General features: G+C 39.6%; 2 protein-coding genes across 3 annotated transcripts in view; one reads left to right on the top strand and one right to left on the bottom strand.

Moving 5' to 3' along the window:
* The window catches only part of LOC105497671 (PWP1 homolog, endonuclein), a 25,018-nt gene extending 10,646 nt beyond the window's left edge, over positions 1–14,372 (top strand). Inside the window, exons 6-15 of the mRNA XM_011768938.3 lie at positions 936–1,046; positions 1,930–2,060; positions 3,815–3,876; positions 7,194–7,290; positions 7,950–8,011; positions 8,896–9,007; positions 10,630–10,720; positions 10,815–10,936; positions 12,099–12,204; positions 13,328–14,372. Coding sequence (XP_011767240.1) covers positions 936–1,046; positions 1,930–2,060; positions 3,815–3,876; positions 7,194–7,290; positions 7,950–8,011; positions 8,896–9,007; positions 10,630–10,720; positions 10,815–10,936; positions 12,099–12,204; positions 13,328–13,437 — 1,004 coding nt within the window. The 3' untranslated portion in view covers positions 13,438–14,372. The remainder of the gene's footprint in view (positions 1–935; positions 1,047–1,929; positions 2,061–3,814; positions 3,877–7,193; positions 7,291–7,949; positions 8,012–8,895; positions 9,008–10,629; positions 10,721–10,814; positions 10,937–12,098; positions 12,205–13,327) is intronic.
* The window catches only part of LOC105497670 (PR/SET domain 4), a 45,336-nt gene continuing 33,469 nt past the window's right edge, over positions 6,058–17,924 (bottom strand). Inside the window, exons 12-13 of one of the 2 annotated variants that reach the window (XR_011608877.1) lie at positions 17,807–17,924; positions 6,058–6,867 (exon numbers count right to left, since the gene is read on the bottom strand). Coding sequence is in view for 1 of the 2 variants with exons in the window: in XM_071071185.1 (XP_070927286.1) it covers positions 17,885–17,924 (40 nt within the window). In the remaining variant the exon portion in view is untranslated. Of the gene's footprint in view, positions 6,868–10,628 lie in introns of those variants that run through there. The other variant, XM_071071185.1, reaches the window with a different exon arrangement.

The raw sequence follows: 17,924 nt of genomic DNA, 5'->3' as shown, positions 1-17,924 counted from the left end.
GTTGATTTTACAGTGTTTTTGCTGCTTAACATTACAGCTGTGAATGTTAAGGAGCTGTTAGTTGCCATATTCCAAAAGGATGTTCTCGGGAGCTTTGTTTCTATTGTTCATCTTCATAAACCTTTTTTAAAAATATTAAGAATAATTTTTGATAAACATTTACATTTCCAAATATGAGTTATTTCTCTCCCGTCCTATTTTTTGTTTGTTCTTTTTGGCTTATAAGCAGCTAGACCATTAAAAGATAAAATAAGTACTTCTTGTGGAGACCTTATGAACATTTGTTTTCTGTGAATGACCTAGAAGACAGGACCATTTATCTGACAAGGATGCAGGTGGAGTATCAGATGTCAGTGTTCATTTTCTCCTGTGGGGTATGCCACAAGATGGGATTGTATTAGACAAGCAGAATTTTTGCCTAGTCATGATATTGGAATCTTTTTTTTTTTTTTTTTGAGATGGAGTCTCTCTCTCTCTGTTGCCCAGGCTGGAGTGCAGTGGTGCGATCTCAGCTCACTGCAACCTCTACCTCCTGGGTTCAAGCTATTCTCCTGCCTCAGCCTCCCTAGTAGCTGGGACTACAGGTGTGCACCACCATACCCAGCTAATTTTTGTATTTTCAGTAGACTTAAATTTTTGCTAATTTTGCTAATTTTTGCTAATTTTGTATTTTAAGTAGAGACGGGGTTTCATCATGTTGGCCAGGCTGGTCTTGAACTCCTGACCTCAAGTGATCTGCCCACCTTGGCCTCCCAAAGTATTGGGATTACAGGCGTGAGCCACCGTGCCCAGCCTGGAATCTCTTTATAATATCAGATGTCTCACTTTAAAGCACATGGCTCACATACATTTAATAGAATTTGGTTTTTTGAGTGGGATGTGATTTTTGATGACTTGTTCTGATGCATTAAAGTCTCTTTTCCCCATCTTTTCAGTTTATAATCAAGAAGAAGACTCTTTTTATGTACACCATGATATACTCTTGTCTGCATATCCTCTGAGTGTGGAATGGCTGAATTTTGATCCTAGCCCAGATGATTCTACCGGTAATTAGAAAACTTAAGGTTGTTCAGTGATTTCCAGTCTAATGTATTTTCTCCTAGCTCCATAAATTATGTATTCTCTTGAATGTTTTCAGAATTGTTGCTGATATTTTCTGAAGTTACTGTTGTTTTATGAAGTTAGAGTTCTTAACACACCATCACTTTATTGTTTGGGGTCCATAAATCCCCAGACTTTAGACAGGTAAGGAGGTAGCTGCTCTACTACAGGCTGAAGGACGGGGCCTGAAGCCTTTTGGACTGTAGAACTATAAAGGTCCCATACAGACTCTGTATAAATGGCCTGATGTGTGAGATGTTACCAGCTAGATTTCAGTGGCATAACCTGTTTTAGAAAACATAAGGTAAAACCGAAATGAAGAGGCTTGTCACAAGTAATTAGGTTCTCATGTTAGTCTTTGTAACCACATCTGCACACTATTAGTTGCCCCTGTCCGTACTTTTTAATAAAGGTAAACACTGATTATACTCTTACATCTTGTTTGCAAACCTTGTTCACGATTCATGATCTGATCTGATCTGATCTTCATCCCCGCAGCACCCCATGAAGGAGGAAGGGAGGAGGGTTATTCTCATTATGTAAGTGAAAACACTGGGGCCAAGAGATTGAGCCTTTCTTACTCAAATTGTGGCCCAAAGACCAGCAGCAGCACAGCATGGTTATCACCTGTGAACTAGTTAGAACTGCCCACCCAGAACCACCTGAAATACAATCTGCATTTGTAATATTCAGATGCCGCATATGCATATAAGTTTGAGAAGCACTGCTCTAAAGCATTTTTCAGTTGATCTACAGTGTAATGTATTTGATTAGAAGTTCTGTATGTCTTTTTTTGTGTAATCATACATGCATTGTTTCCTCCCATAGGAAATTACATTGCTGTAGGAAACATGACCCCTGTTATTGAAGTGTGGGACCTTGATATAGTGGACTCTTTAGAGCCAGTCTTCACACTCGGAAGTAAACTTTCAAAAAAGAAGAAAAAGAAAGGAAAGAAGGTAAAGAAGTTAATAAATACTTAAACTCTAATGTCAGAGATAAGTTTACTCGGGAGTAGGGGTGAAGGGTAAGAACATACACTTTTTCAATCAGGTATTCTTGGTGAGATGGGATAGGTAGTTATGAAATTATTGTAATTTTTAGTTTTGAAAAGCCCATCCAAAGAAAACTTATTTCTGATTGCATAAAACCTCCATTGTCATGTTGTTCTTTCTTACAGAAAACTAGTTCAAAGCTAGTATATTAATATGAATAGCTACCATAGATGAAGGACTCTCGGATTATGAGCCTCCTTCAAATACAGTAGCTATTTATACAGATATACTAATCTTTTAAAAAAAATTCTGTTATTGTGTTGAATTCTAATTATCCATGTATTAACTCCTGCAACTTTTAAAACTGTTAGGTTTTATGAGGGTTGGGAGCCATAATGATATTTGTATAATTACAGTACCTAGATTAAGAACTGCTAGGCTGGGCCATGCACATGGCTCACACCTGTAATCCCAGCACTTTAGGAGGCTGAGGTGGGTGGATCACCTGAGGTCAGGAGTTTGAGACCAGCCTGGCCAACATGGTGAAACTGTCTCTACTAAAAATACAAAAATTAGCTGGGTGTGGTGGTGTGTGCCTGTAATCCCAGCTACTGGGGAGGCTGAGGCAGGAGAATCACTTGAACCTGGGAGGCAGAGGTTGCAGTGAGCTTAGATTGCACCACTGCACTCCAGCCTGGGTGACAGAGCGAGACTGTCTCAAGGAAAACAAAGAACTGCTAGGCCAGTCATAGTAGCTCATGCCTATAGTCCTAGCACTTTGGGAGGCCTAGGTGGGAGGAGTGCTTGAGCCCAGGAGGTCGAGGCTGCAGTGAGCCATGATCGTGTGCCACTGCACTCCAACCTGGGTGACAAAGCGATATTTTGTCTCTTAAAAAAATAGATTACTATAGTTTCTTCCTTGTTCCCTGTAAAGAAATTTTCTTTCTTTTTTTTTTTTTTTTAAGAGGTAAGGTCTTGCTCTGTCTCCCAAGACTGGAGTGCAGTGGCACGATTATAATTCACTGCAGCCTCAAACTCCTGGGCTCAAGAGATCCTCCTATTCTCCTACCTCAGCTTCCCAAGTAGCTGAGACTATAGGCTCATGCTGCCATGACTGGCTAAGTTTTGACTTTTTTGTAAAGGCAGAGTTTTGCTATGTTGGCTGGGCTGGTCTCGAACTCCTGGCCTTAAGTGATGTTCCCACATTAGCTTCCCAAGGTCCTGGGATTACAGTGTGGGCTGCCACGCCAAGCCCCTGTAATGAAATTTATCATGCGTCTCTAACAGGGAGACAAAGTTTTATTTCTTTTAGTCTTCAAAAGTTTATATAATATCAAAACAATAGGTCGGGTGCAGTAGCTCACACTCCCAACACTTTGCGAGGCCGAGAGTGGATCATGAGGTCAGGAGTTCCAGACCACCCTGGCCAATGTGGCAAAACCCCATCTCCACAAAAAATATAAAAATTAGCTGGGCATAGGGGCGTATGCATGTAATCCCAGCTACTTAAGAGGCTAAGGCAGGAGAATTGCTTGAACCCAGGAGGTGGAGGTTGCAGTGAGCTGAGATCATGTAACTGCACTCTAGCCAGGACAACAGAGCGAGACTCTATCTCAAAACAAAACAATCTTAAGGTTTAAAGAATCTTGCAAATTAATATATTCAGTTTTATTATGGGGAGACTTTAATACAAAAAATAATTAAAACAATTATTACAGAGTTCCTCAGCAGAAGGGCATACCGATGCTGTCCTTGACCTTTCATGGAATAAGCTAATCAGGTAAAAAGAAATAACATTTGAATGACTGTAAAAGACTGTAGCCATTGTGATCTTACCTCATGCCTACACTCATCTCTTTATTTGTGCCATGGACTTTTGTGTCTATCTTCCTTTCTTGTAGGATGCTCTGCTTGCAGGCAGGAGCTCTGCCATCTGTTTCTTTGCATCCTCCAGGTCACCTGCCAGCTCATCACTGTGGGTGCTCATTACATGTTTGGTGACCCAAGTGCCCTCTCTCCACTACCACTGGGAAAAAACAGGGTGTTTGGCAGTGCCCATGGTGCAACAGGATTTTGTTTCTTCCTAGGAGACATTTTTCTCTATTTTCACATCTTATATACTCTTTTATTTTTTCTTTAAGTTATGGCAAAATACAAAAGTTAACACTTGTATTAATCTTTTCATGCTGCTAATATAGACATACTCGAGGCTGGGTAATTTGTAAAAGAAAGAGGTTTAACTGACTCAGTTCCATATGGCTGGGGAGGCCTCACAGTCATGGCGGAAAGCAAATGAGGAGCAAAGTCATGTCTTACGTAGTGGCAGGCAGGAGAAAGGGCATGTGCAGAGGAACTCCTTTATAAAACCGTCAGATCTCAGGAGACCCATTCACTATCACAAGAACATCACAGGAAAGACCTGTCCCCATGATTCAATTACCTTCCACCTGGTCCCTCCCACAACACGTGGGAATTATGGGAGCTACAACTCAAGATGAGATTTGGGTGGGGACATAGCCAAATCATATCACCACTTTTACCATTTTTAAGTGTGCAGTTCAGTGGCTTTCAGTACATTCACAGAGTTGTGCAACCATCACCACAATGCATCTCCAGAACATTTTCATCTTTCCACACTGTAGCTCTGCTGTTTAAACACTGACTCCCCATTTCCCCAACCCCCAGCCTCGGCAACCACCACTCCACTTTCTGTCTCCATTAATTTGACTAAGCACCTCATATGAATGGAATCATACAGACTTACTTCTTTGCAACTGGCTTATTTGACTTAATGTCTTCAGGTTCAGTCATATTCTAATAAGTGTCAGAGTTTCCTTCCTTTTTAAGGCTAAATAACATTCCATTGTATGTAAGGTATAGTACCCGTTCATTTATGTGTGGTCACCTGGATTGTTGCTTCTGCCTTTTGGATACTGTGAATAATGCTCCTATGAATGTGGGTGTACAAATATTCAAGTCCTTGCTTTCAATTATTTTGGGTATGTACCCAGAAGTGTTATTACTGGATCTTACGGTGATTCTATTTTTAATTTTCTGAGGAGCTACCATACTATTTTCCATAGTAGCTGCACCATTTTACATTTTCACCAACAGTGCACACAAGGGCTCTAGCATCTCCAACATTTGTTATCTTCTGTTTTTCGTAATAGCCATCCTAATGGGTATGAAGTGGTATCTCACTGCGGTTTTAATTTGCATTCCCCCCCTTTTTTTAAAGTAAGATGGGGGTCTAACTACGTTGCTAAGGCTGGTCTCAAACTCTTGGGCTCAAGCAATACCCCCGCCTCATCCTCCCAAGTCACTGGGAGTACAGGGGCTGCCACCACACCTGGCTTAATCTGCATTTCTTAACGATTAGTGATGTTGAGCATCTTTGTTTTGCGCTTATTGGCCATTTGTGTATCTTCTTTGGGAGAAATGTTTTTCCAAGTCGTTTGCTTACTTTTTTTGAGACAGGGGTCTCACTCTGTTACCCAGGCTGGAGTGCAGTGGCACAATCATTGCTCACAGTAGTCTTGACTTCCTGGGGCTTCTTTTCTGTGGGTTGTTTTTTCACTTTCTTGGTGATATCATTTGCAGCACGGGTTTTTCATGTGATGGTGTGTATTTCTTTTGTTGTTCATGCTTTTGATGTTGTGTCTAAGAAACCATTGCCTAAATCAGGGTCATGAAGGTTTACATGTATGTTTCCTTCTGAGAGTTTTATAGTATTAGCTTTTACATTGAAGTCCATGATCCATTTTGAGTTTTTTTTGTGTGTATGGTGTGAGGTAGGGGTCCAACTTCATTCTTTTTCGTGAAGATGATTCATTTGTCCCTGAACCATTTGTTTTTGTTTTGTTTTGTTTTGTTTGAGACAGTGTCTTACTCTGTCACCCAGGCTGGAGTGCAGTGGTGTGATCTCAGCCCACTGCACCCCCCCGACCTCCAGGGTTCAAGTGATTCTGCCTCAGCCTTCTGAGTAGCTGGGATTACACGTGCATGCCACCATGCCTGTCTATTTTTTGTATTTTTATAGAGACAGGGTTTCACCACGTAGGCCAGGCTTGTCTCAAACTCCGGACCTCAAGTGATCTGCCTGCCTCTGCCTCTCAAAGTGCTGGGATTATAGGCATGAGCCACCGTGCCCAGCCCCATTTGTTGATAAGACTTTTTTCCCCATTGAACATTTAATTACCTCAGTACCCTTGTCAAAAACCAGTGACTATAAATGTTTATTTCTGGACTGTTAGTTTTAGTCCATTAATCTGTATGTCCTTATGCCAGTAGCACAATGTGATTGCTGTAGATTTTCAGTAAGTTTTGATGCCAGAAAGTATGAGCTTGCCAACTTTGTTCTTTTTTTCAGTACTATTTTAGCTATTCTAGGTTCCTTGCATTTTAGGAATCAGCTTGTCACTTTTTATTATTATTAGGCTAATACTAATAGTAGTACATCTTGTTTTGTTTTGAGACAGAGTCTCACTCTGTCGCTCAGGCTGGAGTCCAGTGACATGATCTCGTTTCACTGCGACCTCTGCTTTTTGGGTTCAAGCTATTCTCCTACCTCAGACTCCTGAGTAACTGGGATTGCAGGTGTGCGCCACCATGCCTCGCTAATTTTTTGTATTTTTAGAGAAGGGGTTTCACCATGTTGGCCAGGCTGGTCTTGAACTCCTGACCTCAAGTGATCCACATGCCTCAGCCTCCCAAAGTGCTGGGATTACAGGTGTGAGCCACTGTGCCTGGCTGTGAATCAGCTTGTCACTTTCTGCAAAAAGAAAGAAAAAAGTCATCAGGGATTTTGAAAGAGATTGGTTGAATCTGTGGATCAGTTTATAGCTCCATCTGTAGATGTAGTATTTCCATAGTAACACTATTAAGTCTTCTAATACATGAACATGGGGTGTCTTTCCACTTCTTTAGATACTCTTGTTTCTTTTCATAATCTTCAGGAGTTTTCATTATGTAAGTCTTTTGTTAAATTTATTCCTAAGTATTTTATCTTTCTGATGCTATTGTAAATGCAATCTTTTTCTCATATTTAATGCTCCTGACTTTTAAAAGATTACCTGATTGGATTCTTCCCTTTCTCAGAAATGTTTTAGCAAGTGCATCAGCGGACAACACTGTAATTCTGTGGGATATGTCCTTGGGGAAACCAGCAGCTAGCCTCGCTGTACACACAGACAAGGTATGGTGATTTAGTTGATCAGCGGTTCTTAAAAATCGGACACAAATATTGGCTAAAAATAATCTCAAACGTTTATATATGGCTTTGAAAATAATTTTATCTGGCTTGTAGCATGCTTTCACCTGTTATCTCTTAGGATTTTCACAAAGCCCTGTGTGGTAGGTATAATGCCCATCTTAGAGATGAAAAATTGGGTACAGAAAGGTACAGTTACTAGGAACATTAGTGCCCTGTAACATATTTATAGAGGCTCCTAAAAAAGGATGAGGGCTGTCAGTCACAATGATATTAAAGAATTAACACCCATTACTGCATTATTCCCCAGGGATCTAATGCACATTGTTTTGGGACTTCTGGAGCATGGGGAATTCACCAGATGGGTTTGACTACTTCCCTTTTTCTTCTGAGTATCTTCTAACATTTGAGGGACCTAAGTATTCTGCCAAACAGTTTGGGGAAACTACATTTTCTTTAAGTGCCCAGTCTTTATTTGGGAGCATGGTTTGCCCTTTGATTATGCAGTACATTTATGTTTCTTTTGTTTATTTCAAAGGGAAGCATTTATAGAAATACTGTCAAATAGATTCTTACCACATGTTAGGTAATTTTACAAAAAGCAAACAAACAGAGATCTCTGCATTTATGTTTCCTCCCTTTAGGTCCAGACGCTGCAGTTTCATCCATTTGAAGCACAGACTCTGATTTCTGGCTCATATGATAAGTAAGAAAGCACAGCAGGAATGATTGCTGCTGTTTTTATCCTCTAGAAGTCATTTTAAAAGTATCACTTGATACCCAGGCAGAATGTATCCCTGAGGCCACCTTTGTGTTTAAATTATTTGCACAACTTATTTTTCCTTTTAACCCTCGTCCTTTCAGGCTACAAGGGAACATGGTTCTGTCATAATAATATAACTGTAGGAACTAGGAACTTCTTTGGCTTTTAGAGGCTGTACTTTGCCTTTATGGGAAGAATTCCCATGTCACATGACAGAGGCCATGGATATACAGAGATGTGAAGAATTGGGGCCACTGGTCAACCATGGGGTTTCTACCTCATATCAGTGCTCCTTTTTACAGATTGGGTCTATGGGTGGGAGAAACAGATAGCAGAAGCCAAAACCAGCTTTGCAGTCTTTATTTTCATTTCTTACCCTTTTGAAGCGTGGTATGTTTACATTTCTTGTGATTCATGCAGAATTACAAAAGTGCAATCTTGCTTCCCCCAACACAATAACCTGCTTGTGGAGAGTAAGTGTGCCTAAGACATAAGTAACCCGGCTCTGAGCTCAACCAGAGAAGGGGAAATTAGAAATCGTCCTGGGCTTTTGGACATAGAGAGGATTCTTCTTGCAAGTGGAAGATTTGACCTGGAGAAGGTCAAAACCACTGTAACATTAAAGCCATCAGTGCCTTCAAGTGTTAAGATCAGAATCCATCAATTACTGAAACTCAGCTCATTTTTTTCTACCTTTATTTAGAACCTTAAAACAGGCTTTAAATGAATCTTGATTTCACAGTGCTATTTTATTACTATTTCATTACAAATAAAACATATAGGAGAATTGAACTCTTAAAACCCTAACTTTGCCTGAATGTGTCTAGGTCAGTGGCTTTGTATGACTGCCGAAGTCCAGATGAAAGCCATCGAATGTGGCGATTCAGTGGGCAGATAGAGAGAGTGACTTGGAATCACTTTTCACCTTGTCATTTTTTGGTAAGAGTACGCATGTTATTGTTTTGCTTTTCTAGGTTACTAATGACTTTTTAAATTCCATAGTAGAGAGAATTATCTGAAAAGCCTTTTCTGTTTTAACAGAATGAAGTATTTGGGTTTAGGGTTGAAAGCATAAGGTTTTTGTTTTGTTTTTTTAATAAGAGAATGGCTCTTATTTTAAAAGTAGTGAACATGTAAATGATTTTGCTGGTTGCCGGCCATTCCAAAGTGTGCCACATTTTATTCAATGATTTTGATCATTTTATTGTAGTGTTGTTTGAAATACTAAGCATAGTTAGTATTTTTTGTTTTTTATAATGGCTAAATCAGTCCAAAAAGATATTCTTTTATTTAAATCCTCATGCTTAAATGGAGCTCTAGTGATGAGAATGCTAACCTGTTTAATTTATAGCACTATCTCCCAAATAGGAAAAAAAGTGTAAGACCTCTCTCTAAATACCCTTATTATCTAGGGAGGATGATGATTTTCCACATAGCATCCAAAGATTCCACTGACATTTCAGTACATGTAAAAAGAAGAGCCCAGCATTCATCCAGAGGGAAGATTAGTTAAATCTGTTGCCCAGTTTTCCTAAAGTAAATATGTAGTGTGTTGCAAAGGTGGGAAAAAGTTTTTTAAAAACAGCTTTCTCAAAAGATGTGGACAGTTTTAATAAGGTTCCTGAAGTAATGATTCTGAGATACTTAATCTCAATTCTGCACCATTAGTAGAGGTGCATGCTGTTCCTAGCCAGGCATCCTGAAGCCAGACTCATTTTACAATGATCAGGAATGAAGTTCCAGTTGTACTTGAATGTTGTATTGTACTTTGGCTCTCACTCTTCAGGCACAGAAACTTAGAGATTATTTGCTAACAAATGGTCATAGATACTAAAATCCCAAATATTTAGGGAAGTGGGAGGTTAAAGTAGATGAAATGGTTCACCTGCTTCCCTCTTATCTCAAATAAGAGCCAAGCCTTCTCTTCCCTGGCCCAGCCTTCAGACTGCCTCAGCCATCCTTTATCCTTTTTTCTTGTACTGGCTGTTGCCCTTGACCTGTATACAAGCTCAGGTTTCTGTCTCCCATTTTTGACTCTGTGTCTCTTAATTCCTTTATTTCTTCTTCCTTTCTTGACAGTGTAACAACCCACTCTAATCTGCCTTTCAGTCCTAAGTTCCTTATCTGATTGAATTTCTCTGCTGCCACACTGGTCGATTAGACTGTTGGTCACACCTTGGTTCCTTGACACTCTTCCCTGTCCCTTCTTCCCTCTCTGACCCACTTCTGTGGATGTCTCCTCAGCCTACAACTTGAGTAGCCATGCTCACCAGTTCTCTGTTCACGTGGACGTAACTATGGCCTCTTTGCTTTTGCCTCTCTAGCCCCATTCCAGACCACTCACCACAGCTTCATACTCATATCCAGTAGACATGTCAACTGAATTAGCCCATGTGAGTGCAAACTCAGGTCGTCCAAAAGTAAATGACTTCTGTCCATGTTAATTTTTCATAAGCTCCACCAGTAAGTCATATAGCTGATTTTCACTATGACTTAGACTTTTTACCCATTGTTAAATTTTGTGACATAGCATGACCTTGCCCATCTTTTACTCTTCCTAGGCCAGTACAGATGACGGCTTTGTGTATAATTTGGATGCACGTTCAGATAAGCCAATTTTTACACTTAATGCACACAATGATGAAATCTCTGGTGAGCAAGAGTAATGCTTCTTTCATTTTTATTAACTTATGATGAAGTAAATCTGTATTTCAAAGTGAGAGTGTCTGAACTAATCTTCCCTTAGGTCTTGATCTTAGCAGTCAAATCAAGGGCTGTCTCGTGACTGCTTCAGCTGACAAATACGTGAAGATCTGGGACATCTTAGGAGATAGGCCAAGTCTAGTTCATTCTAGGGACATGAAAATGGTAAGAATCTCCCTGGGTATCTGTTTATTTATTCTGTTTCTGACCTTGTCTTTCTTTGGAACTTGTGTTGCATGTTTTTCTGTTGGAACTATTGCATTAACTAATATGGATGTGTTGGGGAAATGAATTTTGAGTTTAGTCAAATTTGGTGGGATTTTATGACTTAGAACACTTTGTGGGGAATTCAGTGACTGGTTCTTTTCCAACTCACATGATTAACAGTTGCTTGGTAAGACCAAGGACTCTGGGGAGAGGCTTTTCTAGGACACAAGTGAAATGGCTGCTTTTTTTTCACCCTGAAATCAAAGCCATCCCAAGAAATTCCCAAGAAATCTTGAACCTCAGGGCACTGTAGCTATTAGGGTCAGTTTATGTATCTTTATCTCTTTGCATAACTAGTTTTGACTACACTGAAATGAATTACTGTATAGTAGGAAAAATTTAGAAATAACCAGATTCACTCAAGAAACACTGAGCATCTACTGTATGCCAACCACTGAGTTATATAAGTTAGACTGCAGACATAATAACGCTGCACAGCTGTTCAAAATTGTGTATGAATAAATATATGTAAATATAATGGAAAAACAGGTTACAGAAGCAATTTTTGTAGTACTATATCATGCTTAATTTTAAATGCATAATTGCCTAAATGCTTCCATTTAACTCTAGTAGAGTATATCCCAGAACATAAACTGGTTATCTCCCTGAGAGATTTTCATATATTTTTCTTGTTCATATTTTCTGTAACAAATATATATTACCTATTAATAAAAATGTAAAAAAGAAAACATTAAAGTTTAAAAATGATTTAAACTGGCATCATTGTCATTGTTTAAAAGGAGAGCTAAAGTTTCTGGAAATACATGACACGTTAGGTTTATTAGGAAATCCCTAAGAGACAGAGTGATAATGAAGATGAGCAGCCTGGGTGGTCAGAACATGCACATACCATCGTGGAAGAACCAGCGTGCTGTGCTTGTCTGGCTTCATATTGTAATAGCCTTCTGACTTGACTCTGAGCTACCTGTGCAGTAGGCTTGAAAGTGATACTCCTAAGTTGGTTTTGAGTAACCATAGGTTCTTAGAGACAAGAGTGAAGATCTAGATATTAGGGCTCTCTGAAGAGATTAAAATCACCATCTTCCTGTTCTCTCTCTAGGGAGTTCTCTTCTGTTCTTCATGTTGCCCTGATTTGCCATTTATTTATGCCTTTGGAGGTCAAAAAGAAGGGCTTCGGGTCTGGGATATAAGCACAGTCTCTTCAGGTAAGGATTTTTAGTTCTCTGCACACCTCCCCCTGCCCCTTTAAAAAAAAAAAAAGGACAGGGTCTCACTATGTTGCCCAGGCTGGTCTCAAACTCCTGACCTCAAGCAATCCTTGGTCCTCAGCCTTCTGTGTAGCTGGGATTACAGGGGTGAGCCATCATGCTGGCCTCTCCTTTTTCTGAATGAGTTCTGTAAGGACTGACACAGAATGTGTGACTCGAATTGTTTCTCAGCATTTTGGCTAAGACCAAGTGCAGAATATGGGACCTGACTACATCAGGAAGATAGCAAAAGTAGTGTAGTCTTTTTAGGAAAGAGACAAGATCAGATGTAATTGGTAATGTTCATGTTCACAAATAAGTTTGTCTTCACACTTTAAGTGTACATCATTTAACAAATACATATCTTAAAATTGAAAGATACTTGGGGAAAGCTGGAAAGAAATATAGCATGGTCTCAACAAATAGCCCTCTTCCCCACAGTTACCAATGTCAATTAATCCACCCTTTGCTCAACTATAAAATTCTACAAAATCCAATTTCCCAGAAGAGGCCACTCTTCTCCCTTCAGGGGATCCTGGCTGCTTATTTATTACTTTGAGGTAGTCTGGTGCATTCTGTAAACACAGAGATAATATATATATATCCCCACTATGTGATTCCTGCATCCTCCCTCCCATGCAAAACAAGGATCGAGAGATTTTTCTCTGGGTTACTCTGATGTGAGTCCTAAGTCCAAAAAGTTTTGTCCTGGTTATGATCAGAGAAAAGTGAAAGAAAAAGTAGGAAGCAATCAGAAGTAGAATAAGGCTAGGAGAGAGTCACTTACAAGGAATGGGACATCTGTTACCAAGGCGGATCAGATAAATCCAGGACATGGCAAAGAAAGTAAAGTACAAAAATAAATTGGACCATTTAAAAAAATAATTCACTTCATTCAGAACATTAACTTGGACTTCTGAGTTGGTTACTCACTTTACCATTTATAAAGTACTAAGTATATTTTCATAAAATTTCTGCCCCAGAATAGAGAACCTCATTGCTCAAGTCTGCATTTTAGTGTCTTTTTATATTCTGACTTAATTTCCTGATCTGTTAGTTTAACTGTTTGTTTGTATTTTAGTAAATGAAGCATTTGGAAGACGAGAGAGGCTTGTTCTTGGGAGTGCAAGAAATTCATCTATTAGTGGCCCTTTTGGCAGCAGGAGCTCAGACACACCCATGGAGTCTTAATGAAGATCATCTAATTTCCTCTTTACCTTAACTGGAAATTTTGAAAAGTTGGCCTAAAAATGTTCCATGTGTGGCAGCAACCATGCAGAGTGACTGAGACACAATTCATTTCTGATTGCCTGACATTCCTTTCTGCAACTGTGGTGGCACCACAAACAGAGCCGGTCTTTGTGCTTGCTCTTCAAATGGATGGTTTGTAAGGCTCTTGTTGCATTTCTTAAAAAAGAGTAATAAAAAGGATTTTTAAAAAGTAATTCCTTAAACATACCGTAATCTGTCACAGTTAATCTAGGTTTGTAAATAAATAGTAATTTATAGAATTTTTAAAGCGTAAAATCCTGTAATATTAAGGTAAACCTAGGCCTGGAAAGGTTGTTATTTGGCTAAGATTGCACAGGAGGCCACAGACAGAGGCAAGTGCCCCACAGACTCCACTTTCCTTCCTAACTGTTCTCAAATTAATGCTCGTGATTGAGAAATATGCTCAATGCAACTTGTAGAGTTTGGTAAGTAAAAGTTACATGCCCCTGTTTTCCTAGCATGATATTCACTGTTATCAAAGACGAAAGTCAGACCATTCATTCATTCTCAAAACACTGAATGCCATTCTGTGCCTAGTGCTATACAAGGCATGGGAGATTCAGTGTGAATAAGTCTTTGCTCTCCACCTAACAAGGGACAATTTTAATTGTAGATTGTCTTAAGCATGAATTTTAGTAGGCATTAAAAATTAGTTTGATAATATGAGACCCAACCCTAACTTGCCAGAAGAATAATCAGTTCATGAACCTTTGATATTTCCTGTATAATTCATGAATGTGACTTCAATCATTCTAGTGTTAATACTGTGGAATGTCATTGGTGTAACAACTTGGGGTTCACCAAAACACCTCTTTATACAAAGGACAGATGTGTGAATTAAAGAGATTAAAGGATAGAGTATTCTGTTTCTTTCTTTTGATTTGGCTTTTAGGTATCAAAATAAGGCCCAGATCACTAAAAATTAGTAACAGAGGGAGTCCTCTAATAGATTTAAACTCAATTAATTCTCTCTCAAATTTGATGTTTTCTTCTATAAATAATAACTCTAAAATAGGCATCTTCCCAGGACTTTCAGTTCTCAGGAAAAGACCCGGTTATATATAAAAAATAACTTCCACTGCTTTATGTAGTCATATAGATCTGCCTAAAATAAGAATTTGTATTTAATAAATACCAGATTTTCAAATGGTAAATGAGGTTGACACCGTTTCCAACTTGAAAGTGCTAGTGTGATGAATGCTATGCATGGGGTGTTTTCTGAGCCAAAAGAATGTGCCTCTGAAGCAGCTGGTTGGAGCAGATCTGAGCACCTGGGACCAGAAGAGTGCTGGCCGGGACCTGCAGTTACCGCTAAAAGCCAGTGCAGGCAGTGGGTAAGACATCTGAGTAGACAAGCAATAGGGGTAGTCAAGCTGTGGGAACTGGGTAACGTGGGGATTAAAATCCAAGCCCAGATTACAAATGTAAAAGGAGGCTCCATTGTGTCATACTGACTGAAGAAACAGTAACCACATCACTTCCTACCGTGGGTACATTTTGCACCTAAGTGTGGGTAGATCTGAGCCCAAAGATATGTGGCTTAGAAGTCCTGCCTGGCATAGAAAGTGGGGGAACAACATGTAACATTTTCACCACTGGTAGTTTGTTGGTGACTGGTGTTTTCATTACATAGCACGTGGAAATGCCATGGAGCCAATCATATTTGTCAAAGTGAAAACCCAATACTATTAAACAATTTTACCCAGATGGCTGGGCATGCCTGTAATCCCAGGTGGCTCATGCCTGTAATCCCAGCACTCTGGGAGGCCGTGGTGGGCAGGTCACCCAAGGTCAGGAGTCCAAGACCATCCTGGCCAACATGGTGAAACCCCATCTCTACTAAAAATACAAAAATTAGCTGGGAGTGGTGGTGGGTGCCTATTAATCCCAGCTACTTGGGAGGCTGAGGCAGGAGGATCACTTGGACCTGGGAGGCGGAGATTGCAGTGAGCTGAGACTATGTCATTGCACTCCAGCCTGGGCAACAGGAGCAAAACTCCGTCTCAAAAAAAAAAAAAAAAAATTATCCAGATGTAGGCAGGTGCCAGCTAATTATATCTGGGAGTTCAAATTCTGCAAAACCAATTGTTTTCTAAAGTAGAAATACCAACTTCTATGATACTATATTGTATGAGCATTATACAGGTAGAACTTAAAGGCCTCAATTTTTCAGGACAACCCAAACTACATCTTATAAAGCTCTTTTCAGTAAAGGTGGTGTATGAAATGTATACTATACTCTTAATACTCTTTTAGGTGGAGGGAGGTTTTTTTGTTTGTTTGTTTTAAGATGGAGTGTTGCTTGATTACCCAGGCTGGAGTGCAGTAGCGTGGTCTTGGCTCACTGCAACCTCCGCCTCCCAGGTTTGAACAATTCTCTTGCCTCAGCCTCCTGAGTAGCTGGGATTACAGGCATTTGCCACCATGCCCAGCTAATTTTTGTATTTTTAGTGGAGATGGGGTTTCACCATGTTGGCCAGACTGGTCTCAAACTCCTGACCTCAGGTGATCTGCCTGCCTTGCCTCCCAGAGTGCTGGGATTACAGGTATGAGCCACCATGCCCGGCCAAGGGAGGTCTTTTCAAAATAAGTACTTTTAAAACATCCTATCAGAACAAATAGCCAGATTTTGTTTCAAAAACAACTTGTTTTATACTTCCATTTCTAGATGTGACAGTATAGCTTCCACGAAACAAAAGCTGAACGAGAGGCATGCAACATCTATTTGAAGGCACTGAAGTGCTTCTAAGGCAGCCAGGACTTGAGGGCAAAGATCCTGGGAGAAGGGATGTACAGATAATTAACCTCATGTGCCTATGCTGACTTCCTTAAGCATTTACCAATTTTTATGTTGTACAAGGTAAGAAAACTGAAAAAAGGAGCAGAGCAAAGACAAAAATTGAACTTGATTTCAAAAAGGAAGTTCTCTAAAAACACTCCAAGCTCTCTCATTGTGACCCCTCAAAGGCTATACCCCAAAGGTTGAGATAAACCAGTAGAGCTAACTTTAGGAATCTGAAGCCCAGCCTTGAGTAAGCTCAGCTTTTGACTGGATTGAGGTGTCCCTGCTCTAGTTTGACAGAGGACAGGGTGAATCCTCCCTGGAAGAGGATAATTTCGTCCACAGCTTCTAGAGTTTTTCATACACAATCTCTGGCATTCCAGCAAAAATTTCTAAGCATACTAAGAAATAGCACCACGAGAAAAATAGACCTATAATAAATTCACACATTGGACTTATGTTGGACATGAACTTTGAAATAGGCAGGATTGGTAAATGTAAGAAAAAACAAGATTGAATATATCATCAAGGAATTGGAATCTATAAAGAATTAAATGAGAACTCTAGAACTTAAGAGAATTTTATATATGAGCCTAACAACATTAGAGTTGAAGAAGGATTAGTGAGTGTGAGGATAGGTCAATGGGAAATATCCACACTAAAATACAAAGAGTAAAAAGTATAAAAAAGTATAAGATGCATATCAGGCATGGTACAAAAGTCTAACATACATGTAACTGGAATCAGAATAGGATGAGGGAGAACAATATCCAAAAAGATTATGGCAAGAGTTAAACACAAGTTTATGAACCTGAAACTACTCCTTGGTATATATCCAAGAGAAACAAAACATGTCCTTACAGAGACTTATATGCAGACGTTCAGCAGCAGTGTCATTCTTAACAGCCCCAAAGTGGAAACAATCCAAATGTTCATCAGTGGGTGAATGAATAAACAAATTGTGGGATAAGCATAAAGTGGACTTCTGTGATAAAAAGGAATGCACTAATACATATTGCAACATAGATGAACCTTTAAGACATGCTAAACGAGAGAAGTTGGACATGAGGCCATATATTATATAATTCCATTTATATGAAATTTCAGAGGAAAAGGCAAATCCATACAGACAGTACCTTGTCATTTCCTGGGATTGGGAGTGAGAATAGGGTGTGACTGCAAATGAACAAAAATGATCTTTTTGGGTGGTAGAAGTGATTTAAAATAGGATTGTGGTGATGGTTGCACTATTTTGAATATCCTAAAAACCAATGGATTGTACACTTTAAATGGGTGAATTTTATGGTAAGTAAAATACTTTCTTTAAAAAGATGAAGACACTTTGGCTGAGCATGATGGCTCACACCTATAATTCCAGCATTTTGGGAGGCCAAAGTAAGCAGATTATTTGAGCCTGGGAGTTCCAGACCAGCCTGGACAAAACCCCATCTCTATAAAAAATCTCTATAAAAAATCCAAAAATTACCTGGGTGCAGTGGCGCTCACCTGTAGTCCCAGTTACTTCAGAAGCTGAGGTGGGAGGACTGCTTGAGCATGGGAAGTGGAGGTTGCAGTGAGCCAAGATCACACCATTGCACTCCAGCCTGGGCAACAGAGTAAGACC

The sequence above is a fragment of the Macaca nemestrina genome, chromosome 10, assembly GCF_043159975.1.
Source record: "Macaca nemestrina isolate mMacNem1 chromosome 10, mMacNem.hap1, whole genome shotgun sequence".
NCBI classification, from domain to species: domain Eukaryota; kingdom Metazoa; phylum Chordata; class Mammalia; order Primates; family Cercopithecidae; genus Macaca; species Macaca nemestrina.
The sequence above is the reverse complement of the archived record's forward strand: the minus strand, read 5'-3'. Positions and strand labels throughout refer to the sequence as shown.